The sequence below is a fragment of the Triturus cristatus genome, chromosome 2_1, assembly GCF_964204655.1.
Source record: "Triturus cristatus chromosome 2_1, aTriCri1.1, whole genome shotgun sequence".
Lineage (NCBI taxonomy): Eukaryota > Metazoa > Chordata > Amphibia > Caudata > Salamandridae > Triturus > Triturus cristatus.
The window spans coordinates 250,286,841-250,309,448 of record NC_140581.1 but is presented as its reverse complement, the minus strand read 5'-3'; the positions used below and the strand labels follow the sequence as shown (position 1 = coordinate 250,309,448).

Here is a 22,608-nt window from a genome sequence, read left to right as displayed (position 1 = left end):
CTTTTCGGGCCAGGACTCACAACAAGGGAGATAGAGCAGGACAACTTATTACAAAAACCTGTATTGTCCCCAGCTGCCCCCTCCTCTATGGAGCCCAGCACTTTCCTTGGCCTGCTATCATTACCCTATCTAAGTGCCAAGGCCAGGCAGGATCTTGACTTTCTCTTGTCATTGCAGTAGCTCAGACCTCTCCTGCATGATCTACCTCAGAAGAAGACTCCCCCCCCCCCTCCCCAGGCTGCTTCAGGTCTGCTCTGCTTCCCTTGAACAGGGCCACCAGAGCTACCATCTCCATGATGATTACACCCCATAAAGACATGATGGGCATGTCTCCGCATAATCCCTTATCGATACTTAACATGGATTTTAAGATTCTTTCTAAACGATTTGCTAACTGGTTGGGTCCAAATCTCCCCCTTTTGATACACTCTGACCAATCCGGTTTTATCCTGCGCCGTAACACCTTGCATAACTTTAGAAGGTTCTGGGATGTCATGGCCAGGTCTTCAGAAGCCCTTCTGAGGGCAGCATGTGTTCTGCTTGATTTAGAGAAGGCCTCTGGCTCTCTCCACTGGGATTATATGCTGGGATTGCTACACTGGATGAGCACCAGCCATACCTGGTGTGAATGGATTTGTCTGTTATATGCGGCTCCAACTGCAAGGGTCAAAACAGGACAATGTGTCTTACACTCCTTCACCGTGGGTAGGGGCGCCCATCAGGGATGCCCCATCTCGCCATTGCTCTTCATGATTGAGATGGAACCTTTAGTGATCATGCTGCGGCAACGTTGAGTCACTGGTCTTTTTAATGGTTAATGTCACTGTGGTGTAAATATCTTAAGCATTTACATTTCTGGTATTACAGGCTACAGTCAACTCTCTTAGACAAGTCCATGACTCCAGCAATCAATGTACACTATATGCTACTGCCCAAATCAGATTTGACAGTTGTGGAGAGAAACGGACTGGGAATGGGTAATGGGAGGGTGAAATGACTTTAGTTGGGGTTGGGGGAGTGGTGACTTTAGGTGTTCTGTATTGCAGGGGTGTGGAATGGTAAACAGAAAAATGTCATGCCCGAAACACAGTCTTCTATTGTATTATTAACCTTGTTTTTACAGTGGATTGAAAGCGCTATACGCTGTACCCTTTCTAATGATACCAATAAAAAGATATTTAAAAAACAATTACAGGTCCTGGGTACATGTAGTACTACTTTACTGTGGTAAATGAAATGTGCCAATTTGGCATAATCCAATGTTACCATGTCTTTAGGAGTGTAAACAAGCACTGTAGCAGTGGCTAGCAGTGGTAAAGTGCACAGAGTTCTAAAGCCCCCAAAACAAATTTGAGCAAGCAGGAGGGTAGAAAGTAACAAGTTTGGGGGACGACCAACCAAGGCATTCAGGTCTTACTGCATTTTGTATTAATATGAATACATCATTTACAGATAGACCATAGAGTCCATTCTTAATATATTTCACGTCATTAGCTTCATCAGGAGTAATTATTCCGATAAGGACAACATAAACCATGATTAATTCTCTATCTGTCTTCATTAAGGATAAATCTGTTTACCATTTCATGAAAAGTGTAAAGCAATATCAGTGGTTCCAAAAATTCTCATATAGAATGACTCCATTCTATAGGAATCTATAGGAGTGTTGTATGAAGTTTTGGGTTCTGATTAGAGTGCATACTCTGAGCGCCACCTGCAAATTACTTCGCTATAGACTCCGTCCAGCTGAACATGCTGTTGTGCTTGGATTACTACAAGAAATTAGATAGTGCACATGGTGAACTATGATCGTGGTCTGGGTTGCTAACCGAATTCGAGCAAACAATGCTGAACGCAAGAGGGATTCTACTTATAAGAAATATTATTGCAAAAAATAGGGCAAATTCTCCCATTTTGCTCATAATGGTGGGACATTGATTTGTAATTATCATAATACATATTTGTTCTTTTATTTTATAATTGCCAATGAATGTTTAGATGTTGGGTATCAAAATCCTGTGTGTGGTTTCTATTCAATTGATGGCACTTTACAGTGAAGAATGCTCTCCTTAATTACAAAATGTTCTTACAAGCTAAGTGGTAGGGACACATATGTAACAGGTGTGCTACCTCCATGTGATTTAAAGATATAGCATAAAACCTTACCTAAGATCCATTACTGAGTGGATATTTCATATCTTCATGCATACTCAATGATAAATATAGGCACAGGTTCCTTCATGCCTTTCCTAAAAATAATGTCTTCTCCTTACACTTAGATGTTTTGTGCACATAGCTAAAGATGGCAAGCCTGTTGTAGGAAAGTAGATTATTAGTAGGTATAGGTGTACACCTCCAGCTAGTAATAATATCACAGTCAGTAATAAGGTCCAGTCAATTCAGTAAGAAGGTCCTGTCAAGTCTCAATAAATTAATCTTTGCTCATCCCTTGATAGCTTGGCAAGCGAGCAGTCAGGCTTAACTTAGGAGTCAGGTGTGTAAAGCATTTAATATCACCAAAACAGTAAATAAGTAAAAGACCCAACACAATATAAAACCAACACCAATCGATAAAAATAGAGAATATGTTTATCTTTAAAATGGCACATAAATGACAAAAAGTCCAAAGTAGGGAACTGGAAATATGAATGATTAAGGTTTAAATAAAAAAAATGTGCATTTCAGCACCAAACTGGTTTAAGAACCACTCCCAGCTATCTGGCCGCGCTGGACCGGAACAAAGTCAAAGTTTTAGGCTGACCGCTAAAGAGCGTTGGCCAGATAGGTTGAGTGCTATGTCCCGGTCAAGATTTTACCTTTGGACTTAGGTCCTGATTTAAATCCTGGTGGATGGGATACTCCATTACAAACATGGCGGATATCCTGTCCGCCATATTACAAATGAATTATATCCCATGGCACTTGTAGTATGGTGCTCGGGATATGGGTCACATTTGTGACAGAGTATCAAATCAGCCAAGATCAAAATCAGACCCTGAGTCTTTTTCTTGGAGCTTGTCTCTCAATGTCAAGCTCTCGGGTTCCTTGGATCTGGAGTCCTCCTTCACGATGGTGGTCTGCTGCAGGTAATGCCTCAGTGAGTCCCTGGAAGTCTTTATCCTCTGCGCGGATGGCGAGAAGCTCCAGAACTTTCAGCTGGACAAACCAGCCCGGTCAAGCCGATTATTGTGTTGAAGATGGCAATTTGACTCTAGACGACATGCCCGACTTCTTCAAAACTTTGTAAAAAGTTCCCAACTTTCAGAACTTCTTCTTGGTTGCGTACTTTGTGTTGAAAAGTGTCCAGCAGCACCAGCCCAGGGTTCAGAAGCCCTGGACTGCCTTTTGGAGTCTGGACTCAATCTCCCACTATGCACCTGGGCAGTACAGGAAAATCCAGTTGTAGCTGGTCAGCTACAGTAGTCTTCTCTTTGTCTGCTGCTGGTGACTTCTCCCAGCACTTTTCCACCTGTTGCTGTTCAAGGAAACAACTCATTTTCCATGAATCGGGCACAGCCTTTTCTTTGTGGAGCCTTGAAAGTGCTGCAGGTGCAGTCCTGAGTGCAAGCTTTCTGTGGTGCAGGCCAAGGGTCCAGCAGGGCAGTCCGTCTTCTTCAGATGTTCCAGGAAGTGATCTGAGGAGCTCCTTCATATCTCCAATATGTATTCTTCATTCTGGGTTGGCAAGAGGGGGGACACCCCAACCAATAGGAGTGAAGTTGCCACCCCCTGCTATGACCACTTCCTGTGATTGTTGGCATATGTGACCCAGAATGCAATATTCTTATCAAAATCAAGATAGGGCAATTCTCTCCTTGAATGAAGTATGTGCCAGTGTAACCCAACCCAAACGTGTGGCTAACATTGGAGTGCATTCCTCTTCAAGATCCTCTCCTAATCCAATCAAGGGGACTCCCATCTGGCTGGGGATCAAAGAAGAAGGGTGACATCGGTCCTCCTGTCTTTGAACACCAGCTTATGTCCCCAGACACCTTCCTCTACCTGGTTTCTCTAGGAATCAGATCTCCTCCCCCAACTAGCTCTATTGCTGCATTCCCAGGCCTCTTCACAGATGGAAGCTTGGCTCAGGCTGTTAAAGACTGGCCAATCAGAAGAAACTGCTACAGGGCTGCATTAGGTAACTTCAGGATAGTACACTCTAAAACTACTTTCCAGTAATAGTTATAATAGATCCGACCTTGGCAATTTGTTAGATTTATTATAACCATTATTGTGATACTTTGAATGATATTGCTAGCTGGCTTCAATCAAACGTTAGACTTTTTTAAGTTTTAATAGAGCCTTCCTATGTTAGCCTATTAGTCTAGCAGCACCACAATGGGAAAAACAACTTTGGCTGTTTTTCCCCACCAGGGCATATAAAACATATTTTATAATGTTCCCTCTTTTCATAACAAGGCACTCTACTCTTGAGGCACTAAACCTTAGGGGTGACTGATATGTAATAGAAAGATAGCTTTGGATTTTGGAAGTACTTTTAATTCCAAACTCTTATTTGGACACAGCTTTATTTTAAAACCAGCCTGCAACACTACACATCATTGCAGTGCACACTTAAGTGTATTAAGTCAACTAAGGTCCCTAAACCCACATGCCCTACCATACACTAGGGACTTACAGGTAGGCTGTCTTGGCCAATTAGAATGATGCCAATCACCATATACCTGTCAAGGACACAGCACTGGCCCTAGGCCTGATTAGCAGAGCCCAGAGCACTTCCAGAGTCAGTAACCACCAGCATCAGTCAAAAAATGGAGGTGAGCAGGGCACAAAAGGGTGACTTTCCTACACCTATATACGCCTTCCATTTTAAAATCCACTAAGCCAAAAATATGCACTTTTTTGTGTGAGCTTGTAGGATAGCATAGCAAAAAGGTAAATAACTTAGACTTGTTATATTTCACCACCTACTGAACTACATTCTGGCTGCCAGGAGCACCCTCTCAGTCATAGATTAGACAAGATTGGTCTTCATAAGCCATCCTTAAACATGGAGACTCTGAGCCTCATTTATAATTGGGCAGTACATCTGCCATAATGCAGTTCATCCATAGACATAGCCTTCGCTCCTATGGTGGAGGACCACCCACAACATTTAGAAATCTCCCCCCTGCCTGGCGGAATTCCCTTTATCTCAGAGCATCTACCTGCCATCCTGCCACTGTGAGGAAAACATTACATTTTGTTTCAACAATATGGAAACAGTGCTGTGTAGGGTAGCCACGTTAATGGACTTTATGATAAAGTCTTTAAATGAATTAATTATTGTTTTGATAATGGACAGGTTCCAGCATGCCTTTATTTTATTCCCTTCTCTTAATGTACTGTAATGATGATAAGTAATTTTACAACTAAAGATGAATTAAATGTATTTCCATCAATTCTTTATGCTTATTAATACTGTTTGCGTGATATAATCAATTATGAGTTCAAATACCATATGCTGTAGTTGAATGGAACGCATGTATGTATTGTTGCTACGTTTTTAAGGATCTTATATTATCTTAAATAAACTTTGATAATTCATTTAGACATATTGAATGTTTTTTGCAGGCAGGATATTTCAGACTGCCACATGGAGAGTATTTCATTGAACCTGTCCAGAGTTATACAACAACGGAAGGAACAGAACATCCACATGTCATCTACAAGATGCAGCCTCCTGAGGACACACATAGGCATCGCCGATCGGTAACCAAAAGAAAGAGTTCATCTTGTGGTGCTGACGGTAGGCCAATACTACTGTTTCACATTCTGATAAAAGCAAGGGCTTCTGTAAAATGTCATACAGCTAATCTAAGTGTTTTGAGATCTGTAACTATGTACTGAGAGGTAATCCTGTTACGATGTGGGACCAAGGTTTTTATCCCTTTGCACTCTTTTATAGCTGAGATAAGGTTTAATTTGTCCTTTTTTTAAATTCCTAATCTTTTCTAATTCTAAAAATAACTTCTTATACATAAGATTAATTCTGAAATGGTGGTATACAAAATGATATTGGGTGATAACCTGCTAAGTCTTCCCTATTTGAAAAACAGTACTTTTAGCTATTCTAAAAGAGAGTCCAGGTATGAACACATTTATATAATAACACATTTATCAAATTTCTTGAATATCTCACGTGCTCAAGTAAAGTGAAAGTTCACTTAACATTACGTTTATTGTGCTTAAAGACCACACACATTGACTCACATAACTTTCTCATATGTGCAAATATTAGAAGTGGGTCTCCCTTACAGAATTTATAAATGCATATCATAATTGGAAAAGATTTGTGAACCCATAGTAAATGAAGCTTTCAGTGCTGGTAAGTGAAGGATACAGAAGTGAATCAAGGTGCTATGGCATGTGTGTTTTGCATGTGAGTTTAATTCACATACATGAATATGATTTTTGTGTGTCTATGTGCAAATAGATTCTGTGTGTGAACAAAGTCTAGTGCAATTTGGGGGGTGTAGTCAGTTGATGGTGTGGGAGGACTGGCTTTGTACCCTGTGCTTCTTGAATATGAATGTGATCCTCATCCCAATGTAGAGCCCTGTCATTTGTTTGTGAAACCCAACTTATTTTACCAATGGTATGAGTATGAACCTGGGACTTTGAACCTATTTCCATTCAGTTTGTAGAAATCAGCTATGTCTACCAAACAAACAGTAAATAAGAAAATATTTGCATTTTCTTCTTCTTTTGGGTTATTGCATGAAGTGCATATGGTTATTGTTATTAGTTTTATTAGGCAAGTGACAGTTTAAATAATTATTGCAATGTGCATTAAGGAAGTATGTTAGCTGGGGCATTGTTAAAGGAACATAGGCTCTCCCAGACCAAGCCAATAGCTCCAGTTGTAAAATTGTACACCCTGAAAATCATACCAGCCATACTCTATGGCGCTGAGATTTGGGGTTGTAGCAATTTAACTGATTTAACATTGGCCCAAAATAAGTTTTTAAGATCTATTGTGGGCCTCCCCAGATCGACCCCCCGTATTCCCCTCCTTCTTGACCTGGGATGCAATGCAATCGAGGACATTGTTCATTTTAGAATGCTGGCCTTTTGGAGAAGGCTCTGGACTGTCCCAGAATTACTTCCATTTGCTAATGCTTTACTCGAAATAAGGGGTCTGGATCGTTCAAATAAGATTTTATGGCTCTCCAGAATTAAAACTCTACTTATTGAGATGGGGATGAGGGACTTATGGGTGTCCCCAGAATCGGCTGTATTTCCAATGAAAGTAATATATAAAGCTGCATTCTGGGACCTAATTAAAAACCGGAGGCATTCCATCATGGGTGGTTCCTCACTGACAAGAGCTTTTTTAAAGATGACCCCCGGATGGAAGGTTACTGGGATTTAATTACGAAACCTAGAGATCGCAGGTTGTTTCACCAGTTTCGAGTAGAAACCCTCCCACTTAGGAAATTCACCCGCAACTGGACAACTGGCAAGGGAGACAAGTGTCCATTTTGCCCAGATGTTGTTGAAAATATTGACCATCTTTTATATGTCTGCCCTGCTTATCGTTTACCCAGAAGCGAGTGGCTTAAACCCCTGTGCAGAAATTTGGGTACGAACACTGCAATGATTGCTAAAAGTCTTCTGAAAAATGGTGGCGACTCCACCACTATAATAGGGGTCGCCAAGTTTCTGAGTTGGTCCTGGGCAATCCGCGAAAGAGAAGGAGGGTGACGATTGTCAGTCAAGGACGCTTTTAGGATTGTTTTATCACGAGCTAAAAACTAGATGTATGTATACATGTAAAGTCCCTGTGATTGTTATATTTAATACTGTTTTTAAAGGTTTTCTTTTTGTTAAAGTAAGGCCGCCCTTACTGTATTTCATCGTATCTTCAATTGTTTTTTTTTGTTGTTTTTTTGTAAGTTTCTCTTTCTTCAGTTGGAGCCATCAGGTGTAGGAAAAAGTTGGCTTCCAATTAGTCATTACGTTTTGATTTTTACTTCTTTATGCTTTTATTTTTAGGCCCATTATGATTTATAATATGGGATTACAATACCTGAATGAGTTCACTCTCTTGTACTCTGCATTTTGTATATTGTTATGCACTATATGCACTTTAGATCGTGGCCTTCTGGCCCGATATTGGGAATGCTATCATAAGGCATTCTTTGAATCCGTCTCAGTTGCTTATCGTGCCTTACACTTCATAAAACGGTTGGCACCTTATTTTATATCAGTTCTTGGCTTCCGGTTTGACATTAGTAATATTCATACCGGAACCCTCTAGGAATTTGTCTGTGCAGGCTTTCTTGTACTTGATTTTTATATAATATCTATGGTGGATGTTAGGAAAAAATAGGGACCACTGTATTTGAATGCACTTGCTCATTTGCACATTGTATTTCATAATGTTCCGTTTATATTGCATTTTTAGATCATGGTTATAGGGCTTGATATCAGGAATACTTTAGCTTTTTTTACTGTGTAAATGAAATGTATTGTTGTATGATCTGTTCACTTTCAAGGCATTAAGTTGTCGAATAAAGTATTCTGATGAAGTATGTTAGTGGTCCTCATTTGGTACATGAACTGATAAAGGAGGGATTCGCAGCTGTCAACAAGTGGTAGGGAACATGTGTCTCTTGAGCATATAGAGGAATAACTACTCAAATATAGAACCCTATGTTTATGAAAACAGCATTTGATTTTGAACAATGGTATTAAGGCTAAGATGAGGATCTGTGTGGCTAGTAGTAAGCAAGGAAAAAGATGTGAAATAAATTGAAGGAGTAGAATAACCATTGGGTTAGAACAACAAGTAGCATCTCCTTTAAAGTTGATAACAATGCTATATTGTGTTATAGATTATATAAATGTGGACTTGTAAAAGCTTTCTGAGACTGGAAGAAGTTGTATGATGGAGTAGGTTGTATGAAAGAACTGGCAGATGATGAATTCATTGGGTCACACGATCTATTTGGAACTTCTCATACCAAAAAGTGGGCAAAGAATTGTTGGTATAGTTTCTGCTAGCCAGCCATGAAAAGGAGCAGACTTTGAGCTGCTTTAGAAAAGTGTGAAATCTTGTATTGTTGTGCCCAGTGAGGAGGGAAGCAATATTTTGTCCAAGAATTATATCCAGTTTGTAACTTAGGAAATAGTAGGCTTTGTGCATAAATGCAGTGCGTGGTGTAAGTCAGTGGAATGGAAGGATGGGGGTCGACTGGCATGGTATCCTGTTTGTGTTGAATATAGTGTTCAGATTAATAGCACATCTTGATGCTATTCTGTATAGCGAGTCAACTCAATATTTGCAGGTTCAAAAGGCCTGCTATGTTGTACCAATCCAATTTTCACTTGAGAGTGTACCTAATGTACCTTGTTATCATATTTATTCATTTCAGTAAGCCTTCTGTAAGCCTAATTTCTCAATTTAGTAGTCCTAAGTCTAAATTTAGGACTACTAAATTGAGAAAAATCCTAATTTTAAGACTTTCGGTATTCACAGAAGGCATTTAGGAGTCCTAAAGTTAGGAGTCCTAACTATACTACTACTAAACTGCGAAAAATCCTAATTTTAAGACTTTCAGTATTCACAGAAGGCATTTAGGAGTCCTAAAGTTAGGAGTCCTAACTATACTACTACTAAACTGCGAAAAATCCTAATTTTAAGACTTTCGGTATTCACAGAAGGCATTTAGGAGTCCTAAAGTTAGGACTCCTAACTTCTGTGAATACCGAAATGAGTAAGTGCCTTCTGTGAATACCAAAATGAGTAAGTGCCTTCTGTGAATACCAAAATGGTAGTAAGTTTAGGATTTTGTCTTAAGTTAGTTCTGTGAATCGGGCCCAGCGTCTTGCTGAATTCTGGTCTTGCAGGTTAGCAAAAAAAAGTCTGAAAATTTGATGTCATGTCATGAAATGTGCGGTGGGCATGGAAATTCATGAAGTTAATATGAATAAAACCTTGCAATTTTGCATATATAGAATAATTGTTTTAGCACACCATAATTCTGCAACTGGAGCTTGCCTGGCTGATTCCAGGCTGCCTTTGACGTCTTAAGAGAGGCTTAGGACACAAGCTATTGCTCAAAATATTTGCTTTGTTTGGCCAAGCAAGAGAAAGTGGAAGCCGAGCTTCATAAACATTATGTTGATTCTGCTCAGGTTGTCTGGCTTGATTGCTCTTTCACTTTCTTCCTCATTCATGGGGTGTATTGGTGCAGCAGTAGACAGTATTCTTGTCTTTGAAAAATAGTTCTTTCCCTTTAGGTATTCATTTACTCACGCAGCATCATTTATGCGCTGCACATATATCCATATAGATTCCTGAGCCTTCTCTGAATAGCTTCTCTTTTTGGTGTACACACAGTGAGAATCCCACTGCCTTCAGTGCCAGGCTGGAGGTGTGCAGCTGCCTTTATGTTTTTGTCCTTATTATAATTTGTATTTCTATTTCTCACATACCATCACCCATCACACTGCCAGGCGATAGGTTCTGTAACACAATAGCAACATATCAGTGATCATCACATGATCAGAAAACACTTCCAAATAGACTCAGTACACTTACAACCAAACACACTTAATTGTGCAGCTTGCTATCCAGTGTGTACGTGCTTCAGTGCTACCCACAGGGGTATTAACCACTATAGAAATGCTACAAGAGAAATGCTCCTCTCCGGAAGGATAGATATGCTGAAAAATCTCAACAAATCCACCAACTGATACTCCTGCCTCCAAGATATCTGGTTTAAAGGTAGGGGTGTGTAAAATTACTACTGAGTAGGTCTCAATGTACTTCAACACCATATGCTAATAATGACAGGTTGTGGTCAACGTCTCGGCAACGCAGGTGGTCAGCGAAAGGACGAAGTATTCAGGGATCAGCTAGCTAGCTAGGAATATGGGCAGTTTCAGGCCCAAAGTGCAGGGGGGCTGTTGGGATCGGGGTAATGTTCGTATTGTTTGTTTTAAATCAGCACGCAAAAGTATCTTTACAGGGGAGATGTTGGCTTTGGACCACTTGATTGCACATGCACGGGGACGGCAATCTTAAGGTTTTGAGCTGAAACGTAAATGGGTTGAGGGACAAGATTAAGTGCTGTGTGGTGTTACAATACATCAGGAGGCAAGCACCGGATGTAGTTCTCCTCCAGGAGACCCACCTGGTGGGCAATACTTGCAAAGCACTAAACAGATGGGGCTGCAAATTTGTAGCGCATGCAGGCTTCATTACTGGTTCTCGAGGGATGGGTATAATGGTGCGTAATTCCCTTCCCTTTATGATTCAATCCACATGGGAGGATGACCTAGGGCGCTACGTCGGTATAAACGGACAATGGGAGGGGCGCATAGTTACTTGCTAGTCAATCTATATCCCACCTGGCCTGCAGGCTCGCACATTCAAAGACCTTGGGACGGTGCTGCTCTTGCTGCCGGAAAGCCTACTGCTGATAGGGGATTTTAATTTGGTGGTCTCAGGAAGGTTGGACAGATATCCCCCACGGGACACTGGTACAGTTGCGAGATGGCTGCTGGACTTTCTGGAGGCTCTTTGGTTAGCCGATGCATGGAGAGCATTTCACGCGGATAGTGTCCAACACACTTTTCATTCGGGGGCACATAATAGTTATTTACGAATCGACTGCGTCGTTGTCCCAGCCACACAACTAACATTTATCCGCGAAATCAGACATATGACAAGAGGTATATCCGACCATTCCCCTGTATGGACCCATGTAGCGCTGGGCGGGGGAGGGAGGTAGAGTAGCTCCCATCCACCCGTGGCACCTTCGAGACCCTGCAATACGCAAGGCCCTAATGTTGGCTATGGATCAGTACTTCCAGGAAAACGAAGGCACAGTTGACTCCTCTCAGACGTTGTGGGAAGCGTTTAAAACAGTGATCCGAGGGCAGGTGCTCTCCCTTATAGCGGGTAAGCGGAAAAATAGAATGAAAGACCTGGTGGAAGCCGAGAGTGCAGTCCTCGGTCTAGAAAAGGAATTAGAGGTGGGGGTGACGCCAGAAAAGACACACGCCTTGCATCTTAATAGAGATTAATACAATGTGATATCCACGGAGAGGGCGAAATTCTTGGCGAGGGAATCTGCGGGCAGGGTGTATGACCTGGGTGATAAAGCCGGGAAACTCCTGGCGTGGCTGGACAGAAGGGAGATGGCATCCAGATTGGTGCTGGAAATAATGGATAAAGACGGTCAATCACTCACAGACCCACAAGCAATAGCTAACACCTTGGCAGCTCATTATAGTAACATATACGACACACACACTCAATACTCGGAAGAAGACTCCCAATCATTACATATTGCCCTTCCCCTCCTGTCATCCGAGGAGCGAGCACTCTTAGACAGTGACTTGACAAATGATGAAATTGCGGCGACAATTCGATGCCTCCAGACGGGCAAAGCGTCGGGCCCTAATGGCCTTCCAATTGAACTGTACAAACTGGTGCCAGATAAGTTGGCCCCTCGACTGAGGACTATGTTTTCCGACAGCAGGGAGCGAGGGGAGCTGCCGCTAGATCAGCGTATTGCCACAATTGTTATATTTCACAAAGAGGGCAAACCCAGATCGAACTGTACATTCTATAGACCCATCTCCCTCCTAAATGCGGAGCCCAAAATTCTTGCTAAACTGCTGGCCAACCACCTGGCCAAAGTGATCGGTGACCTAGTACACCATGACCAATCGGGCTTCATGCAACACCGCAACACAGCCTTGAACCTCAGGAGGTTGCACAGAGTAATGGGGCGGTTAGATACGTTATGAAAGCCAGCAATTGGCGTTCGACACCATAGAATGGCCCTACCTTTTTGCTGTCTTAATGAAGATGGGATTTGGGGAGGGGTTTATCCGGTGGATCAGGCTCCTTTATTCCAAACACTTAGCGCAGGTCGTGGTAAACAATAGAAGATCTACACTTTTTGCATTGGGGTGGGGTACCTGACAGGGATGTCTCCTTTTCCCTCTCCTTTTTGCCCTAGCGCTCTAACCTTTAGCGGCATGGATTCGGACGGACCCGGCCATACGTGAATTGAGATGGGCTCCGTCATGGGAAGACCGCATCTCACTGTATGCTGACGATATTTTATTGTTTCTAGCCGCCCCCACGAAGTCGCTGTTCGCAGTGTTGGATATATTTGCAATATTTGAGAGATTCTCTGGCTACTCCATTAACTGGAGCAAATCCCTTTTATATGTACTGAATGTGAACTGTCCCGCTGTTCCAAGGGGCTGTCCAATCCAAATCGCTATGGAGGGCTTTACATACTTGGGTATGTATGTGACGTCTGATCCCCAGGTCCGTTATAACCGTAACCTACTTCCGCCACTATAAAGATTGAAAAGAGACACAGCAGCGTGGAGGGCGCTCCCTCTTTCACTGCTGGGAAGGGCGGCACTCTTCAAGATGATGTCTCTGCCCTGCTTCCTGTATGTACTACAAAATTTCCCAGATCCGGTGCCTGCCAGCTATTTCAAAGAAATTGAGGGTATGCAGAGAGATTTATTGTGGGACGGGAAGCCTAGGATAGCACTCCACAAACTCGCCCTTAATTGGTACGATGGTGGTATTAGTCTCCCCGACCTCAAGAAATACTATTCGGCAGCACACCTAGCAGCTATTAACCACTGTACGTACCGAAGAATGGACGACCCGGGCTATGCAATGGACCGGTGGCTACTCCCGGGTGGGAATTACTACAGAGCACTGTACTCCAGACCAAAGCGCTTTCCCCTGACTGGGCCGATGAAGCACTCAGTGCAAGTCTTGCACACTGCCCTTAAAAGTTTGGGTTGGGAATGGAAACTGACAGCAGCCACGCCTCTCTGGGACTCCGAGATCCTTGGTGATCTTTGGAAGTCAAAAGGATTCGACAAGTGGGACCTTATCGGGATCTCAACCATTGGGGATGTGTGGATTAAAGGGACAGTGGTACCTTTTACATATTTACAGCAGAAGTATGAACTTGCCAACCCAGGATATTTCCGTTACCTCCAGATCCGCCATTCATTACAGACACACATAACCGCAGGCACCTCACTCCCAGAGAATACTCCTCTCGAAGACAGACTGCTTAACGGTTACCTACCAGTTAAAACGATATCCCTCACCTATAAAAAACTCATCAACAATGTTGCTGAACCCCTACAGGGACTCAGGGCAAAGTGGGAAAGGGATGGCCTAGAGCTGGAAGACGAGGAGTGGCAGGAGGCCTTATCCTCTCTGAAGGAAGTGGCAATATCAGTCAGGTTGAGACTAGTCCAGCTTAAAATCCTCCACAGAGTGTATGTCACTGGACCCTGTCTTGTCCGAATGGGGAGGGCTGAGGAGAGTGAATGTAGAAGTCAGTGCAGCTCAGAGGGAACGTTCATGCATATAATATGGGAGTGTGACCTCATCCAGAAATACTGGCAGCAGATTCACACTGTACTGAGCGAAGTAATGAGACTAGATATCCGGCTCGAGGCGAAGAGATGTTTGTTGAACGTGTGGGAACCTACAGACTTGGGAAGGATGGGCAAGACCTGGTTGACACTGGGGCTGATGGTGGCGAAAAGAAATATAGATCAACAATGGGGTGCCAGCTACCCCCCCACGCTTGCAGAATGGAAGAAAAACATGGACTGGTGCATGTTCTGAGAAAAGACTGTCTATGTTGCCAGCAGGTGCCCGAAGAAGTGGTCGTTAATTTGGGGGCCTGGAACACATACCGCAGAGAAATTTGTAGTCTGCCTCGTAGCATTGACCTGGATGACCTGGCCACACCTTGATTTGTTAAAACCGTTCTCTGGGACTTTATTTTGACTATTACTCAGATGTTTCAAAATGTAATTGTATGAACTCCTCCTGCTTATAATTTTTGAATATGCTTTGCGCACGGTGCTGATTTTTGTCTTTATGTTATGTTAATAAAAAGAATTACAAAAATAAAAATGATCAAACAGCACTTCATGGGTGCTTGAGTGCCCAATCCGAATCATCAGTGATGTAGAGAACAAGAAAGAGGGTGAGCTAAAATAAGCAGTGGCAAATCAAATGCAAAATAGAAGAGTTGCTATTTTCTTTTTGAGAAGCATAGTTACAAATATTTTCCTTAAGTACATTTCAGAATGCCAGGTGGTGCATCACATGCTGATATCCATCTCAGAATGTTCTGTCTTTATGAGAAAAACATGTTTCATTATGGCCGCTGGTGTGTTATGACACAGGTGGATACGGAAGCAGCCATTTTGAAATAGGTTTTGTGAAAGAAAACACATTCCAAAATGGCCAGCAGTGTATGCACATGTGTTTTGATGCCACAGCACAGTATATACGGCCCTCTTTCATGCTACAGTTAGTATGAAACAGGTGGGCAGTGGGTGTTGCGGTGGGCGTTCCACCGCTACACCCATTTACTTTAACGCTGCCACCTATGTACAAGGGTGGCGTACACAGGAGGCAGCGCTATAATTAAGACCAGGTAAAAACTGGTCTTAATATGGCGAAACAAAGAGAAATGCATTATTTCTCCTCGTTTTTGCTTTTTCCATGTGTGCTGCCTTGTGCAGCACACATGGAAAAAGCAAAATGCCATTGTTTGTTTATGTACAGGAAGGTGCCCTTTCCTGTGCATAAACAAACTTTAAAAAAAAAAATCATTTTGTCACTTTCATGCGTGCTGCATGAAGCTGCACACATGAAAGTGACAGAATGGTATTTTAGTATTTTTTATGTGCAGGAAGGGACACCTCCCAAAACATAAACAATCCTCCCCTGCATGCAGACACCCTTGCACTATGGTGCAAGGGTGCCTGCATTGGCGCTAAATTGCTCAACTTAGCGCCATCGCAGGGGGAAATGCAAGGCTGCACCACATTCTTGGTGGTGCAGCCTTGTTTTTCAGAAGTGGCGGAGAGAGGCGTTAGCCAGAAAGGCTAACGCCTCTCTCCGCCACTTCACTGTACATATGGCCCCAAGTTTAACAAGAAAGTCAACTAATGATATGCAATTGGCTGAGCCAAGTCCTTCTCTAAGTATTAGTATTGTACACAACATTAGACAGCTAGATCTATCTTCAGGAGAGATCAAAAAGGGAAGGGATTGAGAGAGTGTGAGAGCAAGCAAGATTAAGGCAGAGAATGTGATGGAGATATATATACATGATTTAAGGCAAGTCATCAACACTCTGAAAAAAAACTTAGGCAGCAGCTATTTCTATGTGGTTATAACTATCACACTTTTTATTTTATTAATTTGTTAAAAATCCCGCAGTCACTTATTCCAAAGTAATTAGATAATATATAAGAGATGAAAAGAGGTTAGAAGAATTGGTTTTGCGAAATGCTTAAAAATTTCTGAAAGAATTCTAGTCTGCTTATGATACATAAATGTATGTGTTTTCTGTTTTTTGGACAAAGAAAAGTTGGATCGATAGAAAAGGATTGTTAGACCTGACACCCTTAGGGTGATCTTCCCCCAAACCTAAAACATGGTTTGATTGACTTATCCAGAATTGTCATATTTAATTTATCTACAGGTTCCTAGTAGAGTGCCTTACATGTGCCCAGGGCCTGTAAATTAAATGCTGCTAGTCAGCCTGCAGCACTGAATGTGCCATGCAGACAAGTAGCTCTCTAAAACATGTCTCAGGTCTGCCAATGCTGGTCCTGTGAGTGTGGTTTTACTGCTATGTTTTTGTGGCATTTAAAACCCCTTACCAAGCCTTAAACTCCCCTTTTCTGACATATAAGTCATTCCTAAGGTTCGGGGCATGACCAGGCAACATGGCCAACTAGACACAACTTTAGACAGCTCCCTATGAGGAGATTAAACTTCTTCTGAATCCCGGCCTCTGGGCCCCTAAATTGAACTGCGGAGGGTGTCGAATGCAAAGGAGATCCATTCACTCCCTCAACAGCCCGTAGGCAACAAACATTAAGGCCCCGCCACCTGACTGATAGAGGCCTTGGCGGCAAACGCATTGGATGGCCTGCAGTGCGGTGCTGCGGGGATCTGAGCCAGGTATCTACCTGCATTGCTGTGGTGCTGCAACAGATTGGCCTGAGGGCTGTGACGGCCTGCAGCGGTGTGGCATTCTGTCTGGCGGCGTTGACTGCCAGGGGTGGTGGTGGACAAAGCGGGTCACTGGGGCCTGTCAAAATGGTGGCACCCAGTTGATAGCTCCTGTGCCGTGGATGCGAGGTGAGAGGCCCGAGTTCAGAGCCTGTCAAGAGCAGGTGGACGGTGCTTCCCCATCCCCTTCCCAGAGACTGCTGGCATGAGAGGTGTCCTCCAGGCTGCTGATGTCCCATGTGTAGGCGCTGGTGTGGGGGGATGGCATGGAGCAGTGGTGAGCTGCAGTGCTGCCTGGATCGTGACCTGGAATTCTGAGTGTGGCTGCTCCTGTGTGCTGCTCTCTGCTGGACCGCTGAGGGGACAGCTGCAAAGAAGAGTACTAGAGGACCTGTCTTGGGGTCCCCGAGAGAGTAGAGACCTGCTCTGCATCCAGAACTTCGGTGCTTGGCCTTGGTAAGCCCTGGTGTGTTGGTGCCTGGCCCTCTGCTGCTTCACTTCTTCTCTGTGGTCCTTATACCTGGTTGGGGACACTGGAGTGTTTCTCCCTGAATCTCTGTGCCATGGCATGTCTAATTGGACGGGGCTGGGGCACTGTAACGGCTTCTCATTGCCCACCTGTCCCCTGGCGAAGGTGCCACCCTACTTTGGTCCCAGCATGGTGCTGGATAAAATTCCAAGGGAAGGCAAGGCCAATAAAATTGTGCAATACACTGTCCCAGGCTAGGGCCGCCAGATGGAGGAATGGGGGGCCCGGATGGATCATTAGGGCCAGACCCCTGAGCAGAATACTCCTGGTATCCTGACTGCCATTTGGGATTCCAGGGTGGCGCTCGAGACAAAAATGGACCACAAGGCCATAGACATTAACCATCTCTGCTTAGACTTGTGTTAAGTGGCAGACAGAGTGAAGTCTAATGAGGGCGAAGTCACCACCCTATGGCAGCAGGTTAAAGAGCTCCAGGCAAAAGTGGAAGGTCTACAATGTACTGCCGCGTTTGTTGTGCTCCAGCTCCAATAATCTGCATTTTTTTGGGTTCTCGGAGCGAGAGGAGAGCCCAACAGAGGATCTTTTCCTAGAGAGATGGATAACTACAGAGCTTAAACCTAAAGCACTCTCTAACTTTTTCTCCATTGAACGAGTGCATCGGGCCCTCATGCCTGCCGCTTGCCCTGGCGCACGCACCATGCTTTTTTTGCACAGTTTCACATTTATATGGACAGGGACTCCATCCTACAGCATGTGCGGGCACATGGCACCTCCTATGTATGGATACAAAGCCATCCAAATCTTTCCTGATTACATGAGAAAGGCTCAAGACCTCCGTAAATTAAAAGGCAGCTTCGGGGCCACAATATTAAATACAGTTTGCTGTTGCCTGCGCAGCTTTGAGTTCAGCATGAGAATGAAGTCTTTTTCTACGGGTCCCTCTGGAGGCTGCAGATTGGCTGGAGTCCTTGGGTATAGGTGTGGAGCAGCAGCTATCGGAATGGAGGAAACAGAGGTGACAAGGCGGATGAAGATCGTCTCGATGATGCCTCGTGCCCGCTGATCGGTCATGCTCTGCAGAGTCCACGAGATGTGACCGTATCCTGGTCTCCCCAGATAGAACCCTGTGGGCAGACTCTGAGCCCTTGGTTGCACACAGCTCCTTCTGGCCACTATGTTTGGTCCATGAAACTCAGAGTCACAGGGCTCGGACTGGTTGAGTGAGGGTAGGATGCTTGTTATACAATGTTTCTCCCTGAGATTTGGATGTTGATATTGTCCTTAGTGATTGGGGGTTTCTTGAGTTCCAGACTTTCCTAAGTATGACTGGGGTTTATCAAAGTTGTTAATAATGACACTGCGCTATCTAATTTTTCAGTTTTTATTCTTCTGTTTACTAGGTCACCGGTTGATATACAATCTTACCCTCAGTAGGGTGGTGTGGGGGCTAGGCCTTTGTGAATTGCTGAGCTTCTTGTGGGCTCCTGATCTGAGTGGCCCTAGGATCCCTGGACTGAAGCTAGAGTAATAGTGGTTACAATTGTTTTCCTTTAGCTGATTTTTTGGGATTTAGGAGGGCTCTTGGGGCAGGGAACTGCTCCCTCTAGTCCATTGGGTTTAAAGGGGGAGACTGGGCCACTGGCCAAGGGTCGGATTTGGGATGGCGGGGCTCTTCTATATTGTTTTTTATTGCTAGGTTGCTACAGTTAGGACAGTAGATGGGGCTTCCACATGTTGCAACACTGGTCAGCTGTTCCTTGGCCATGGCCTCATATAGAGGAGCTAGCTTACACACAATATTCTCTACAGGATGGCAGGTGGTACTATGCATAACATGTTGTCTTGGAATGTTCGTGGTCTGAACTCTCCTCAGAAGAGGAATAGAGTGCATGCTTATCTTTGTAGGTATAATGTAGCAATAGCCTTTTTGTAAAAGATGCACCTATGTGGAAGTTGTATTAAAAGTTTGGGCAGGTGATGGAGAGGCCATATATATGCCACATCTTATTCCGGCTATGCTGGAGGGCACTAAAATGGGTGGGTCCTGGGGTACCATTTAAACGTAACCAGTGCATCGCAATTGTTGCACGGAGAAAATTGTTGCATCCCCTTGAGCCAGCCTGCACTCCATCGTGGTCAGCCTGAACTCTTGACTTTGCCCTGGTCCAGCATGAACAGATAACCGCTATAAGTGCTTATTGCCTATTTTTATTCTTTAAAAATGTATATTTTAACTTCTACATATTGGATTTTTGTTGTTCTAGTCTTGTTTTATTTATAAAATCATAATCTATTTTTCTAAATTGGTGTAGTCTTTGTGGTGTTTTCACTGTGTTACTGTTTGAAGTGCTGTACAAACACTTTACACATTGCCTCTTAAGTTAAGTCTGCCTGCTCTGTGCCAAGCTATCAGAGGGTGAGCACAGGTTAATTCATGGTGTGTATCTGACTTACCCTGACTAGGATTGTGGTTCGTGCTTGGACAGGGTGCATACCTCTGCCACCCAGAAACCCAATCTCTAACAAAGAGGCAATGCTCCAGTTTTTGAAATGTGTACTTCCTGCAGGGTCACCCAGGATTTTTTTGCCTTTTTATTGAAACCTATTTTTGTTGGCTGTAGATCCTTGTGCACTTTAGCCCTGCTAACTAGAGGTAAAATGCCTGTGTATACCTCTGATTGGCAGATTTAATTTACTCCCTAATATATGGTACTACATGTTCCCAGGGCATGTAAATGAAATGCTACTCTTGGGCTGCAGCATTCTTTATGCCACCCACTATAGTAGCACTGTAAAACATGTCTCCAGCCTGTCACTGCAGCCTTCTGGCGTGTGCAGTTTCAAACTGCCATATTGACCTAGCCAAATGAGACCTTTTGCCATTCCTAAACCTTCCTTTTTTAATTCTTATAAGTCACCCCTAAGGAAGACCTTAAAAGCCCATGGATTAGGGTGAATTGTATTTAAAAAGTAGGGCATGTAGGGCATGTATATTTAATGCTTTACATGTCCTAAGAGTCAAATACCTCTGTAGGATATGCATATTTAATATTTTACCTGGCTAGCAGGGAAAAACCTCCAATGTTAATACTATTTTACACCATTACCTTTAATAAGTGCTAAATTCAGTTTGTGAATAGCTAGACACATGGATCACGGGCTCAGTTTAATAGCAATCTAAAATCCAACATAATGGTCAAGTCATATATTATATTACTATTTTGGAAAAGGCACATTTTCCTCCCTTCATCCAAAAGGCTTTCCTGCCAGTGTCCAGATGTCACCTGACCTACCCTGTGGTGAGATGTGTATTGCTCCCAGACAGTGGAAATGGGGCTATGGATGTGGGGGTTGGTGCCATCGCATGGCAGGACGGGCCGGGGGCTGTTCCTATGCCCTTCCTGAGGTTCATAGGATGTCTACCTGGTCACTGGAATATGAAGTTCATACCTAGGCCTGCCTCCTTTTTGACTTTCTGGTCATGCTGCCACCAAACCCATTGAGATGGGAGAAACTGACCAGAACTGGCTTAGAGGGAGAGCAAAGGCTTGCCCTCCATACACAGGCTGGCACTAGGAATAACAGTGGAATACCACGGACCTCTTCTCAGAACACTCCTGGGCCTGTGGAGAGCACAAGGAGTGCCCTGCTTGTCTTGAAACCCAGAACCCAGAAGTGGTACGAAGAGTCAGTTGTCAGATCTTCCGTGTGAACTACAGGGACGCAACAAGTTTCCAGAGGCCTCTCTCTCTCTCTGCACCTGCCTAGCTGACCATTTGCAACTGGACCTGCCTTGGACCCTGCTACTGGCTTTTATTGGAGTGTGTTCTAACCCCCAAGTGGTGTCTTTCTTCCATGTACTTTGCTAGTTTTACTGTATCTTCCAACTTTCCCCCCAAACTGTAAGAAGTATGACCTAGAAACATTTTGCCACCTTTTTGCCTGGAGTACCAACTGAGTCTGTGATCATTGTTGAAGCCACAGCTGATGACCTCAACTTGGCAGGTTACCTCGCTGTAGGAGATATGACTTCCAGAAATATTTCTAAGTCCTAATGTACAGGGCTTCCCTTGGACTGGTGCTCATGACCATCTTTAATGATGTCGAGGCATTCCTCAGGCACAAACTTTGGATTGTCCACTTGGAGCTTTCACAATTTTGTCAATGACTGCAACGGGACCCCACTTTTCGGTACACTGCTGCCGTCAACCCCGTCTATGGATTCATCTTGCCCCACCAACGACTTGATAATGATCACTTTTTCTCCATAAATGTTTCAATGTATAATGGTAAAGTTTCCACCAGGATGAACCTTGTCCCTTTGTTCAACCAGCGATCCATCATGATTGGTCTTAACATTTGACTTTGACCCAATCTAGTTCAACCAGGTGACTACGGTTGGCATATTGTGCCTTTCTCGCGCTATTTTTAATTCAAACTTTACACATTCCTATCTCCAGTTCTACTTATTGGATTTTTTTCATTTTGGTGTCTTATTATTTATTAACATTTACTCTATTTTTTCAAATTTGTTTGGGATTTTTCTTGTATAGTGTTTTCACTTTTTTGCTGTTTGATTACTGCATACATACTTTATAGATAGCCTATGAGTTAAGCTTGACTGCTTCGAGCCATGCTTCCAGAGGGTTAGCACAGGTTTATTTAGTGACTTTTGTGGTTCACACTATGTAAGTTTGTTATTATTTTTGGAGAAAGCTTCTGAAGCTCCTCAACTAATACTCCAATGTTTTACATCCAGGCATGCAACTCAAATCTTCCTTCTGGTTCTTCAGATTGTAGGGCAGTCCTTCTTCTGATTCTTCTCAAGTCCATGTGTGTTCTGAAGAGAGGGCAATGGGGTCCACTTTTATGCCCATTTACAGACTGTATGGGTTCCAAGATGAGGTATGTTATGTAAGTTATATTAGTTTATGCCTCTTAATTACTTTAGTCTTTAATTTCTAGGAAGTATCGGAATGTGTATAAACTCATAAGCCAATTATTTCTAAAAAGAATTTGAGCTGACTCTGTGGATGTACGTTTTGCTATTAGTCAAAAAAAA

General features: G+C 43.4%; 1 protein-coding gene across 1 annotated transcript in view; it reads left to right on the top strand.

Annotated features, from left to right (window-relative positions):
• The window catches only part of ADAMTS12 (ADAM metallopeptidase with thrombospondin type 1 motif 12), a 4,274,824-nt gene that overhangs the window by 1,169,587 nt on the left and 3,082,629 nt on the right, over positions 1-22,608 (top strand). Inside the window, exon 3 of the mRNA XM_085630806.1 lies at positions 5,575-5,749. Within this exon, the coding sequence (XP_085486932.1) occupies positions 5,575-5,749 (175 nt within the window). The remainder of the gene's footprint in view (positions 1-5,574; positions 5,750-22,608) is intronic.